The sequence below is a fragment of the Helianthus annuus genome, chromosome 10, assembly GCF_002127325.2.
Source record: "Helianthus annuus cultivar XRQ/B chromosome 10, HanXRQr2.0-SUNRISE, whole genome shotgun sequence".
Classification (NCBI taxonomy): Eukaryota; Viridiplantae; Streptophyta; class Magnoliopsida; order Asterales; family Asteraceae; genus Helianthus; species Helianthus annuus.
Window position 1 is genome coordinate 81,012,300 of NC_035442.2, and position 12,965 is coordinate 81,025,264.

General features: G+C 40.1%; 1 protein-coding gene across 4 annotated transcripts; it reads right to left on the minus strand.

Moving 5' to 3' along the window:
* Positions 1-211: 211 nt before the first annotated feature.
* On the minus strand, positions 212-12,648 carry LOC110885154 (pre-mRNA-processing protein 40A). Of its 4 annotated transcripts, none has more exons than XM_022132843.2 (25): positions 12,467-12,648; positions 12,008-12,073; positions 11,676-11,912; positions 11,409-11,597; positions 10,979-11,052; positions 5,336-5,405; positions 5,055-5,107; positions 4,915-4,972; positions 4,583-4,818; positions 3,979-4,051; positions 3,356-3,454; positions 3,123-3,269; positions 2,931-3,017; positions 2,760-2,794; positions 2,560-2,665; positions 2,258-2,485; positions 2,051-2,167; positions 1,876-1,974; positions 1,730-1,777; positions 1,564-1,653; positions 1,357-1,464; positions 1,141-1,205; positions 965-1,067; positions 594-875; positions 212-515 (listed from the first exon to the last, which is right to left on the minus strand). In XM_022132843.2, the coding sequence occupies exons 1-25, from the start codon at positions 12,497-12,499 to the stop codon at positions 387-389; spliced, it is 2,832 nt and encodes a 943-aa protein (XP_021988535.1). In that variant the 5' UTR covers positions 12,500-12,648; the 3' UTR covers positions 212-386. The 4 variants fall into 4 exon arrangements, with proteins under 4 accessions (XP_021988535.1, XP_021988534.1, XP_021988537.1 ...); XM_022132842.2 differs by having other exon boundaries at positions 10,979-11,055; XM_022132845.2 differs by having other exon boundaries at positions 11,409-11,534; positions 12,467-12,646.
* Between the last annotated feature and the right edge of the window lie 317 nt (positions 12,649-12,965).

The following is a 12,965-nucleotide window of genomic DNA, read 5'->3' on the forward strand; positions in this document are numbered from 1 at the left end:
AAATGTTGCGTATTACCAAGTGTTTCTCTTTAACAGCTTGAATTGTCTTAAAGATCGGTTAACTCGTATGCGACACACTGATGAACTTGTAAAGACAAGTTCATGACCACTAGCTCAAAAATTAAAGATCGGTTAACTCGTAAGGGACCACCAGGTTTTAATCATGTGTTGAAAAATTAATAGCAACCAAATGCATCAATAACTAAAACCCTTGTCAAAAAGATGTGAAATCCCATTTATTTAAATTAAATTAAATCATTGCAAAAGGTGCCATTTATCTTTCATGACTTGTGATTGTACATACACTTCAATAAACCATAAGCAGAATCTCACTACATGTCTAGAATTTCATGAAAAATACAAGTCTATGTCATCAAAATGATATCCTACTGAATTTCCCCATCCTCACCAACCTCGCCGTCTTCAAGTTCCTCATGACCACCATTTTTACTACGAGAATCTCTCTTGTGTTTCTTATGTTTACTTTCGGTATCAGATTCAGGTGAATATGCATGCTGCACATCAAAATGCAGGATTATAAACAAGTTACTGTAAAGGTGCTTTATATCAAACAATTTTTACACTAAATGTACCTTTCTTGACTTTTTGCGGTCACTGCCATGTCTGCGAGACCTCTTGGAGTCATCCCTTTCATCCTTGTCAGACGCCACATCATCTTGATGACGCTTACGATGTTTTCTGTCTCGTTTTTTGTCCTCTTTGTGTTCCACAACTGTATCTAAATTCTCACTATCTGAATCGTCTTTTTTTGATCGATCTTTATCTTTACTCTTTTCTTTTTCCCTCTCTTCTCTATCTTTCTCTTTCTCTTTTCGTTCTTTCTCCTTTCTCCTCTCTTTTTCCTCCTTTCTGGCCTGTAATGCACCACATAACCAGAAAACATTATTCAAGTAACATTATACAACAGTAAAAAAAACAATAAAAAAGTAGATTAATTAGTTACCTTCTCTTCCTCCCGTTTACGTTCCTTCTCCTTTGCCTTCTCCACTAAACGAGCAACATATTCCTCAAAGGCTTCACGTGCAGCACTCTCATCACCAATAGCTCTGTTCAAAAAAAAAAATATTTTCACATGCAATACAATTTGTAAACATACTTGCCACGATCAAAAAGCCATACCTGAATTCAGAGCTTTCCTCAAAGAGTGGCAGGCAATCATCCCATGAAGAAGATGCGGTTATTTCCTGAGTTTAAATTCAAGCAAAGTGAGAATCTCTCTTGGATAATAATAATCATAATAATAACAATAATAATAATAATAATAATAATATTATTATTATTATTATTATTATCATCATCATCATCATTATTATGTCGTGAACTAACTTTGCATACCTTGATCTCATACAGTAACTCGGTGAAATCTTTCACAAGAGACAGACGTTTCTTTAATTCCTTCTCCTCTTTCTCCTTTGCCCTCTCAACCAAATCTTCAAACACAAGCTGGAAACAAGTAAAACATTAGACCACCCGCAACGGTGTTTGAATAACGGCATTATAAAATAACTTCATAAAGCTAAGATAATGTTAAAAGAGCTATACCTGCAGATTAATATCTGATAAAGATGAGATGATGTCGTCCTCAATAGCAGCCTTCAAATCTTCCAATGTCCATGTTGGTAAAACAGCAACCTGTAAAAACAAAAATAAATATCAGATAAAAGGAATTATATTACGTCAATAATAAAGCAAAAATAACAGATCCTACCTTCTTCGATTTCAGCGAATCTTTCACACGAATTTTATCTTCATGGTACTGTTAAGTAAACCAAAAAAGGAACAGTTAGCCAAAAGTCATCAAATAAAACGATCGTAAAGACATTTGCATGAACATGTTAAACTGTTGATAAATACCTTCTTTTCCAACTCCTCAACTACATCTTCAAACAAATCTCTCGGGGTTGAGCCAGATGTATTTGAAGCAACAGCCTGATAAGCTACCGACTCCTTCACCTGTGAACGATGCATGAAATCAGAACTAGCAAAAACTCATTTATATACTTAACTTAATATGTGTATGTTTACACACCTTTTGACAATAGTCACGCCATTGAGTTTTAGCGGTAAGTGTACCAGAAGTCACATGTTCTTCCAGCATCTTACGGAACTCATCACGATTTTTGCGTTCCACCCGTTTTATATGTTCCTTGAAGAAATAAATAACCAAATTCAATAACAACGACAAATGTTTAATGAAAAAATGAACCTTTCACTATAAGACGTTATTAAAGAGAACCTTTTTAATTTTCCTTTGTTCATCTTCTTCCTTCTCCAAATCACGGATGTATTCCTGGAAAATCTCCAACCGATCGATTTTTTCAAGGCGTGAACATCTTTCGTCATCTTCCAAACGATCCTGAACTTTTCGCCACTGAGTATCCACCTTAATCAAGCCACAAGTTTCCAAAAACTGTCGGTACTCAGATCGGTTTTGCCTCTGCTCTTCTTGAGCTTTTGCTCGCTCCTGAATTAGAAATGAGGAATGAGTGTAAACACATATACGGCAACTACTACTTGACAGTGATCAATCAAACTTACTTTCTTCTGTAGGTCGACAAGGTAGTTTTGGAAAAGATCTTCACGGTCAGAAGGTCGGTCAACAGCCTTGTACCGTTCATCGTCTTCAAATAATGCCATTGCTTTGCTGGATTACAAATATGCATAAGATCGTAAAACGTGTGAATCAAAAGTGAGTACCGAAATATCGTCAATGTCATGTATTGTTTTTATAGACTTACCTCCATCGCATGGATGATGTCAGTTCCTCAGACTCCTGAAAGCAATTACAAGTTAATGTAACATATGAACATACGTATGTGAGTGTGTGCGAAACCATAGATTTCTTGACTTATTATAAAATATTTATTTATTTATTATAACGTATAAGATAACGGCCAACTGGAACTTACTTCCAACATCTTTGTAAACTCTTCTTTTGCTTTTCTCTGCTTCAACCGCCTCTCCTCAGCCTCCACTTTCTTTCTTTGCATCAAATACTATGATAATGTAACACGAAAAATATGATAAAAGTTAAGACAGCTTTTACATACATACATACATACATATACACACACACGACTGCTATAAATCAAAGGAATTACCTCATTGAATGCCTGTTTCCGTTCACCATGTGCTTTTAACGCACCGTATCTTTTGTCATTTATGATCACTCTCATTGCCTGCTCCCAGTTCCAATCAGCCTTAACATTTGACTCCTCCAGTAAAGCTTTAAAAGCCATTTTTGCCTCCTAAAACACAAAGAACGATAAAAACCCAAAAAAAAAAAGAGTACATGAACAGGATTACAGGAAATAGATATATAATAGCGTTTTACCTGCTTACTAGCATATAAAAATTGCTCATCATCCGCAGCTTTCTCATCTACTGGCGTTGTGTTCACTTTTCCGGCAGCTGCCATGCCCTTCTTAGCTTCCTGCAATTCACATCATCAAATTTTGTTTTTTTTTTAATAAAATGCCATTTTCGTCCCTGAGGTTTGGCCAGTTATGCGACTTTCGTCCAAAGATTTGTTTTTCCGCATTTGAATCCAAAAGGTTTGTTGTAATCTTGCCATTTTCATCCGGCTCGTTAACTCCATCCATTTTTCTCCGTTAAGTCAGGGGTATTTCCGCCTTTTTTGCTAACTTAATGGGCAATTTGGTCTTTTTCACTTTATGTAAAAAGACCAAATACCCCTGAAATAGACCGAATTGCCCTTTAAGTTAACAAAAAAGACAAAAATACCCCTGACTTAACAAAGAAAAATGGATGAGTTAACTAGCCAGATGAAAATAGTAAAATTTCAAACCTTTTGGATCCAGATGCAAAAAAACAAACCTTTGGACGAAAGTCGCAAAACTGGCCAAACCTTAGGGACAGAAATGGCATTTTACTCTTCTTTTTTTGTATTGCTAAATCAAATTTAAAAGCTCAATGTTCAGATTCAGCTAAGCATACCTCTGTGTCTTGTACAGAGACTCCATCTATAGATTTTGGAACACCGTGGGAAGACGAATTCTCTGTTTTGCCCCTGAATTTTTAAATTTTTATGATTATAAGACCACATAATCCTAACTGTTATTCTATGAGGGATAAAAAATTAAGGGTTTTTTACATATTTCCACCCCTTAAGCTAGCTTATAACGTATTTCCCCAAACAAAAACAAAAAAAGACAATTACATATTTCCCCTTCATAACCCATATATATTACATATTTCCCCTTTTCATTAAAATTACTATTAGAATGACTATGTTACCCTTAATTAACTATTAAATGAATATTTACATATTTCCCTTTTCCAAAATCATCAATCAATTACATATTTCCCCAATTGTTTTAATATGTAATTGATTAATGATTTTAGAAAAGGGAAATATTTATTCATTTAATAGTTAATTAAGGGTAAAATAGTTATTCTAAGAGTAATTTTAATGAAAAGGGGAAATATGTAATATATATGGGTTAGGAAGGGGAAATATGTAATTGTTTTTTTTTTTTGTTTGGGGAAATACGTAATAAGCCAGCTAAGGAGGGGGAAATATGTGAAAAAAAGGAACTACAATGGAGACGAATGCATGTTGGCACTCGCAGAAACCGTTGAAGATGGCTCAGACGCCACATTAGGGGGAGCATTGCCAGCAGGGATGACAGGTGTAACGGCTACAGGGCTTGAAGACACCTCTTTAACTGAGTTAGCAGAAGCAAGAGCGGAAGCTTGATCGAGTGCAGAGGGTGTTATAGAGGCTGGTGATTGAGTCCCTCTAGAAGCTTCTTTCTCAGCCAGCTCACGAGCCAGCTAAGCGTACAGAAACAAAAAACAAAAGCTTAGAGTTAGAACACTTTCGTTTTGATAGATATTAAAAATTGCATGGTAATAAGTTATGGTTTAAACCTTCAATTCCTCGGGTATCGTCCATTTAGATTGTTTTGTATCTTTGTTGTAATAATATCTGCATAGGGTATGAATTAGATTAAATACAAAAATCATAACAGTTTGAAATTATATAAAGTTAAAAGCATGGTTAGCCGTACTTTTTGCCCTCTGCCGTTGTGAACTCTTTCCAAACAGTAGAAGCATCAGCTCTCTGACACATCACAAATATAATAAACATTAATAACATACCAGATCGTTGCTAATATTTACACATATCCATAAGTTGGCCACATACGCATGTTCAAGTAATAATAAGATTGGGGGAAATCCTCAAGTCACATGAAACAATGGCAGTATTAAATTTAGAAGACATGTTTTGCAAGTAAACTGAGCTTTAACAGAACTACCAAACAGCAAAAAATGCTGATGACAGGCTTACCTCCAAAGGTGTCATCAACTCCAAAGGCTTCTCCCAAGAAGATTGTTTTGTTCTCTTGTTGTAATAATATCTGCAAACATGCAAAACGAATAATTATATTTGCAACTCTGTTGTCAAGGCTCATCCAGGCGCGCACGCCTAGTAATAGTCGGCGTACATATTTAATAGCTGGCGTATATTTTGTATAGTGGTTTGTTATATTTATAGGAATGATTGATAGGCAATCAATAGAGATATCATTGTATCAGTATTTATACTCTCGTATGTAATGAGTAGAAGGCATCTTGAATACCAATTCTTACATGGTATCAGCCTTCCCTCGATCCTCCTCTCCCTAAACCTATTTTCTGCGGCTGTATCTTCTCTGCCGCCACCTTCCGCCCCATCTCCTCTCTCCAATATTTCTTCTCTTTTTCCCGATATCATCCTGTTACTCATAATGGACAGCAAACTTCATCCTGCTATGACAGTGTCCAACGTCAAAAACCTCGTACCCATAACCCTAGAAGCCGACGTTGCTCATTACACCACTTGGGCAGAACTCTTCCAGAATTCTTGCAAAGCATACCAGGTTTATGAACACTTGCAACCCAGAAAGAAAACACCAGCCCCTACCTCCTCTTCTGATGCCAACAAGGCTAAGGACACTTCTCCTTCAGAACCTTCCCCTGATGCTGAAGCCCTCTGGTCTCATCTTGATGCCATTGTCAAACAGTGGATCTACGGTACCATATCCACTGACCTCCTTCACACCATCCTCACCCCAGGTCAAACAGCCTACGATGCCTGGACCACCCTGGCTAATCTCTTTCAAGACAACAAAAACACCAGGTCTGTCTTTCTTCAACAGGAGTTTTCCAACGTCCGTCTCAAGAACTTTCCAAACATGCCGGCCTACTGTCAACAAGTTAAACTTCTGTCAGATCAACTTGCTAGTGTGGGGGTCCCGGTTGACAATCAGAGACTTGTTCTTCAACTTTTAACCGGTCTTACCGAACAGTACGACGGGATTTCCACGATCCTACAGAATAGGGATCCTCTGCCTGACTTTAATGAAGCACGTTCACGTCTCACGATGGAGGAAAGTAAGAAGAAACATCAGGTTGCTCATGCTGCTCATTCCTCCGCCACTGCTCTGGCGGCTGTCACAACCAGCCCTTCACCAACTGACAACAACGCCAATCCTCCTTCTGATCGAAAGCGTGGACGGGGTCGTAGCCGTGGACGTGGCAGGGGACGTGGCCCCAATGGTCGCGGGGGCCGGGGGTACAATGCTCAGCACCCGTACATTGTGTTTCCGCAGGGCTGGGCATCGAATCAGTGGGCTGGCCTTATGAATAATCAGGCCCAACAATGGGCAGCAGCAAACGCGAGTCCACCATGCCCTTACCCATCTATGCCACGGCCCAATACGGGTGCAAGATTGCTTGGCCCAGCGCCGTCTCAGGCCTACACTGCAGGACCAGTTCCAACCGACATCGCGCAGGCCCTTTATACTTTATCTCTCAATCAACCAGACCCGGTCGGCATCATGGACACTGGAGCCACAGGCCACATGGCAAACCAGCAAGGTAACATTTCCCCGTCTGTTTTTAATAATGGCACTCCTAAACATATTATCGTCAGAAATGGCATGACCATTCCCGTTCATGGACAGGGCAACCACACCTTACCACCCCCATTCCCCCACTTAAACTTAATAACGTTCTCTATGCCCCTCAATTAATTAAAAACCTTATTTCTGTGCGTCGTCTTACCATTGATAATCTAATATCTATTGAATTTGACCCATTCGGTCTTCTTGTGAAGGACCTCAAACGACCAAGGCCCCTATCCTATGATGCAATAGCTCGGGTGATCTCTATCCTCTCACCAAACCTCTTCAAAATCTCACCTCCTCACCTTCCACATTTGCTGCTATCACCCAGGAACGGTGGCATCAACGACTTGGGCACCCGGGACGAAATTTATTGCAATCGCTAAAATCTTCTTCTAGCATTGATTATGGAAAACCTAGTTCCACTATTTGTCAACCATGTGTTTTTGGCAAAAGTGTGAAATTACCCTTTCATGATTCCTTGAATAAAACTTCTTTACCTTTTGACATTATTCATAGTGATTTGTGGACATCACCGGTTCTTAGCACCGGTGGGCATCGTTATTATATATTGTTTCTTGATGACTTTACTAACTTTCTATGGACATACCCCATCAGTCACAAGTCACAAGTTTTTGAGATATTCACACGATTTAACAATTACATAAATACCCAATTTGAGCGAAAAATAAAACAGTTTCAGTGCGACAACGGAAAAGAATATGCAAATAATAATTTCCAAAATTTTTGTCACAACAACGGCATGTACTTCCGTTTTTCCTGCCCTCACACCTCCTCCCAAAACGGAAAAGCAGAACGCAAAATCCGCACTATCAACAACATGCTACGCACTCTTCTCGCTCAATCCTCTCTCCCAACAAACTTCTGGCATCACGCGCTTGAAGTTGCCACCTATCTTCTTAATATTCTTCCAAGTAAAAACCACAAATTTCTCTCACCCACTTCCCTTCTTTATAATTGCCAACCCACCTACGAACACCTACGCATTTTTGGCTGCTTGTGTTATCCCATCCTCCCCTCCAACACAATTAATAAATTAGCTAATCGATCCCAACCTTGTGTGTTTCTTGGTTACCCTACTAACCACCGAGGCTACAAGTGCCTCGACCTTCACACGCACAAAATCTTCTTTACCCGCAATGTTCATTTCGAGGAATCCATTTTTCCATATTCCATCAGTTCCCCCACCCCACCCCACCCCTTCCCATTCATATGACTTCCTTTCTTCTCCCTTACACCCACTTCTATGGTCTCATGTCTCCCAACCAGACACTCAATCCTCTGTCTTAGCCCAGCCCAGTTCTCCCCAGCTCTCGGCCCATCACCAGTCCGCTACACAAACCGCCGCCCAGCCCACTCCCCCTCCCAACACAGCCCAAACCCCATCAGACCTCACGCTCTCAACCCAACCCAATAACCTCGAAACTGTTTCCCAAACAACCCCCCCTTCTCCCTCTCAACCCAACTCCCCTCCCCTCATTCACACATACACCCGCAGACAGCCTGGTACCACTCAACCTAGGTCTGTCTTCTTCCCAGGTCATTCCCCAACTGTCCCTCCACCCCGACCGTCGCAACCTCCCACCCGTACCATGGGCACACGCGCTATTGATGGCATCTCTAAACAAATTAGGCCGAACCTTAACCTTCACACTTCCACCATTGCTCCTATTCCCAAAAACCCACCGGTTGCTCTGTCCTCACCCGAATGGTACAATGCTATGAATGACGAATTTCGTGCCCTTATTAAAAATGAGACCTGGGAACTTGTTCCTAGAACCTCAGATATGAATATTATTCACAGCACGTGGCTTTTTAAGCATAAGTTCAAATCTGATGGAAGTCTTGAACGTTATAAGGCTCGCTTGGTATGTGACGGTAGAAAACAGCAGGTTGGCATTGACTGTGGGGAAACGTTTAGTCCGGTGGTCAAATCCGCCACCATTCGCTTGGTGTTATCTTTAGCTCTTTCTCAGTCATGGAAGATTCATCAACTTGACGTCACTAACGCTTTTCTTCATGGGAATTCGGCTGAAACAGTATACATATATCAGCCCATGGGGTTCCGACATTGAGATTATCCGGATCATGTGTGTCGTTTCAAGAAATCCCTGTATGGCCTGAAACAAGCCCCGCGTGCGTGGTATCAACGTTTCACAGATTTTGTTCTAACGCTAGGCTTCGTTCAGAGCAAGTCCGACAACTCACTTTTCATATATCATCAGGGATCCCACATCGCCTATTTATTGATCTATGTGGATGACATAATCCTCACCACCTCGTCGGATGATCTTCGTAAGCGCCTAATGTCTTCTCTTGCCGGCGAATTTGCGGTGAAAGATTTGGGACCCTTGACATGTTTTCTAGGTATTTCAGTTACTCGCAGCGGGGATCAAATGTTCTTATCCCAGCATGCTTATGCTAAAGATATTCTGCATCAGGCTGCCATGGATTCTTGCAAACCTGTTCCCACTCCCGTCGACACTCAATCTAAACTAAGTAGCTCCTCCGGTCCTATGTTTGATGACCCGTCTACCTACAGAAGCCTCGCGGGAGCACTACAATATCTTACTTTCACACGTCCAGACATTACATACGCGGTTCAACAGATTTGCATGCATAAGCATTCCCCCCGGGTTGATCATTCAAGGCACTTCTGACTTTGGTGTCCTTCTAGGACCCACGCCTCAGTTATCCTTGCGTGCTTACACCGATGCCGATTGGGCTGGATGTCCCGACACTCGCCGCTCAACCTCTGGCTACTGTGTTCATCTCGGAGACAATCTTATCTCCTGGTCCTCTAAACGGCAATCTACCATCTCTCGCTCCAGTGTAGAAGTGCAGAAGCTGAATATCGCGGGGTCGCCAATGTTGTTGCCGAAATTTGTTGGCTTCGAAACCTGCTACTTGAGCTGCACCGTCCTCTCTCACATGCAACGTTAAACTAATGCGACAATGTCAGTGCCATTTACTTATCTGGCAATCCAGTTCATCATCAGCGTACCAAACACATTGAACTGGACATTCACTTTGTTCGGGAACATGTTCAGCGTGGCAATGTTCAGATTCTCCATATGCCATCTCGTTACCAGATTACCGATATCTTCACCAAAGGTCTCCCACGGATTCTATTTGAAGACTTTCGTTCCAGTCTCGGCATCCGCTATCCTCCCGCTTCGACTGCGGGGGTGTAATAGCTGGCGTACATATTTAATAGCCGGCGTATATTTTGTATAGTGATTTGTTCTATTTATAAGAATGATTGGTAGGCAATCAATAGAGATATCATTGTATCAGTATTTATACTCTCGTATGTAATGAGTAGAAGGCATCTTGAATACCAATTCTTACACCTAGGCCCACTTTTCAGGCCCAGCGCAGCCTTCTTGCTTCGCTTCAAAGACCCCACTTTCAGGCCCTCAGACACAGTTTTCAAACAATTACAACAACCCTAAACAATCCTGCAAACCTAAACCAACCTAAACCAGCTGTAAAGAAGCCTAAAACATGCCTAATACACCTAAAAATTGGATTTTATTAATATACATGCCAATACGCCTCGCCTAAAAAAGCCCTCGCTTTTTAAGCGCCTTGCATTGAGGCCCAAAACTCGCCCTTCGCGCCTTGCGCCTTCGACAACTATCATTTGCAATGATACTAATAGTCGCACATACAATAAAGATCAGTTGTTAATTGCGAATAGCACGAAATAGCGATAAGGTGCCTATATGCTACATAGTGAATAGCGATAAATAGCGGGCACTGTTTTATAAATAGCAATACACTAGAAAAAAAAAATTATTTGCATACTATATAAGAATACCCTGGTATAACCAGCTATTTTGTAGCTATGTCTAATCACTATCAGCTCTATTTAACAAAAAAAAAAACTCAAATCCCGCTAATTATGGCTAGTTGGCTACATACCCTGTAGAGACCTTCGACTTATACGCTATGCTATTCGCTATAGCGACCATAGCGACCGCTATTGACAACTATGATAAAGATAAACATAAAAAGGTTACCTTCTTCCATCAGCAGCTGTATACTCTTGCCAATCAGCTGATGCCTCTTGACTAGCATCGACGGCACTTGATGCCTGCTACATGAACAAACAAAAGTATTTATCCTCAGATGACTACTTAAAAATTACAAAAAAATATCAAATTTTTAACTTATCATACTATATGTTGATACATGTTAACTTCAGTTCTAACGTATAATTTAATGAAAGATATTAAAAATTAATTTAAAACATTATAATATTAACAAACTAAAAGTTCAAGAAACTACAAATTACAATTATGTACACATCTTTTTAGTTAATCTGGAAGAAAAAAATACTTGAAAAATGAAGTGCCATAAAATATTGAGGCTTTCATATAATTTTCTCAGTAGTACACAGACAATCAAATAAACTACGAAACCAGAAAAAAGAATAATAAAGATATATACCTGATTTGGGGGAGTGGCGGTTGAAGGCTGCTGTCCAGTTTGTGGCACCGATGAAACAGTCGGTGGACCTTGATTTGCAGAAGACATCCAAGGTTGTCCTCCACTAGAAACAACAGGTGCGTGCATCTGTGAGACAGCATGAAACTGAGAAGACACATTTGTTGGTTGCCCGAATGACGGTGCATTGAACTGAGACACGTAAACAATTATATAGATTCCAAATGGCAACTACTTAAACACATAAACCGGTAAAAAATAGGGTCTTACTGTATACGAAGATGAAAGAGGTACTCCAGGGTTCTGGTTCTGGAACTGTGGTGGCTGCTGCATATATGGCATCGGCATCGGTTGTGATGATGGAGAGGGGTGCCCACCCGGCCTCTGCTGCAACAGTTGAGAATACTGTGGTAACGGAGTTTGACCCACTGGACGATATTGCGGAGCGGCTGAACCTGGCTGCATAAATGGTTGACCCTGTTGTGGTGTAACCGTAGCCCCCCGGAACTGCAACAGCATATAACAAATTTACTATCCAATAGTTTGTATGAAATGGTATATAGATAAGAATTACTAAACCAACCAAGAAAGAAGAAACATACTTGCATCGAGTAGTTTGTTCCAAAACTTTGAGAACCAATGGATCCAATTGCAGGTGGCCGAAGAGACTAAGAGTAAAAAAGTTTTGTTTTAGCTTTTAATAAGAGACACAAAAGCAATATTTTTGTTCACCCTCACAAGGAACTAAATACTTTATAAAATACCTATTTATTTGATGTTTCCAATCGAAAGCGCCTGGATAGCTTGTAACCCTAAAAGGGGTATACTAAGTAACTACCCTGACAATACTACTTACTCATAAGCCAAACCCTATGTTGTTAGATGAATGAATTTCTATTCTACTAATAATTATCAACATACACAAGTGAGCACTTAAAATTCAATCTCTTCCAATTGATAAAACCTAACTTCATGTATGCGCATAAAACCCCCAAGAATCACAATCCAAAGCTAGATAAAACTGACAGATACATATAACGATTTAGGGTTTAATCAAATACCTGTGAAGCGGGATTCTGAGGGTTATTATCCATTGTAGGACATAAGAGAGAAACAACAAATGGATCTAATAAACCCTAATTCGCCGTTATAACTCAACGTACAATTAGCCGTTGCTGGTGCCGAAGAAATTCTTCTTGTTAATATGATTGGGAAATTGAACAAAACTGAAGGAAGAATGGTTATGTTAAACTTTAGGGTTTACTGCTTTCGGTTTGGCAGCGCTTAGTAAAAATCGTTAGTGAGGTACCAACAAATTACCTCCTCAGGTTAGGGTCATTGGCATATCTACCCCTTAAGGAAATAATTGCAATTTTACCCCTCAATGTTCACTGTTATGTCGCACAATTACCCCCGGCGTCAAAGTCAATAACAGATCTGTTAACTCTTAGTTGAAATGACTATATTACCCTTCCATTTTACCCCCCAACATTCCTGTTAAGTCGCACAATTACCCCCCATTGGTAAATTACTAATTTGTCCTTTGTTATTACCCCCTGT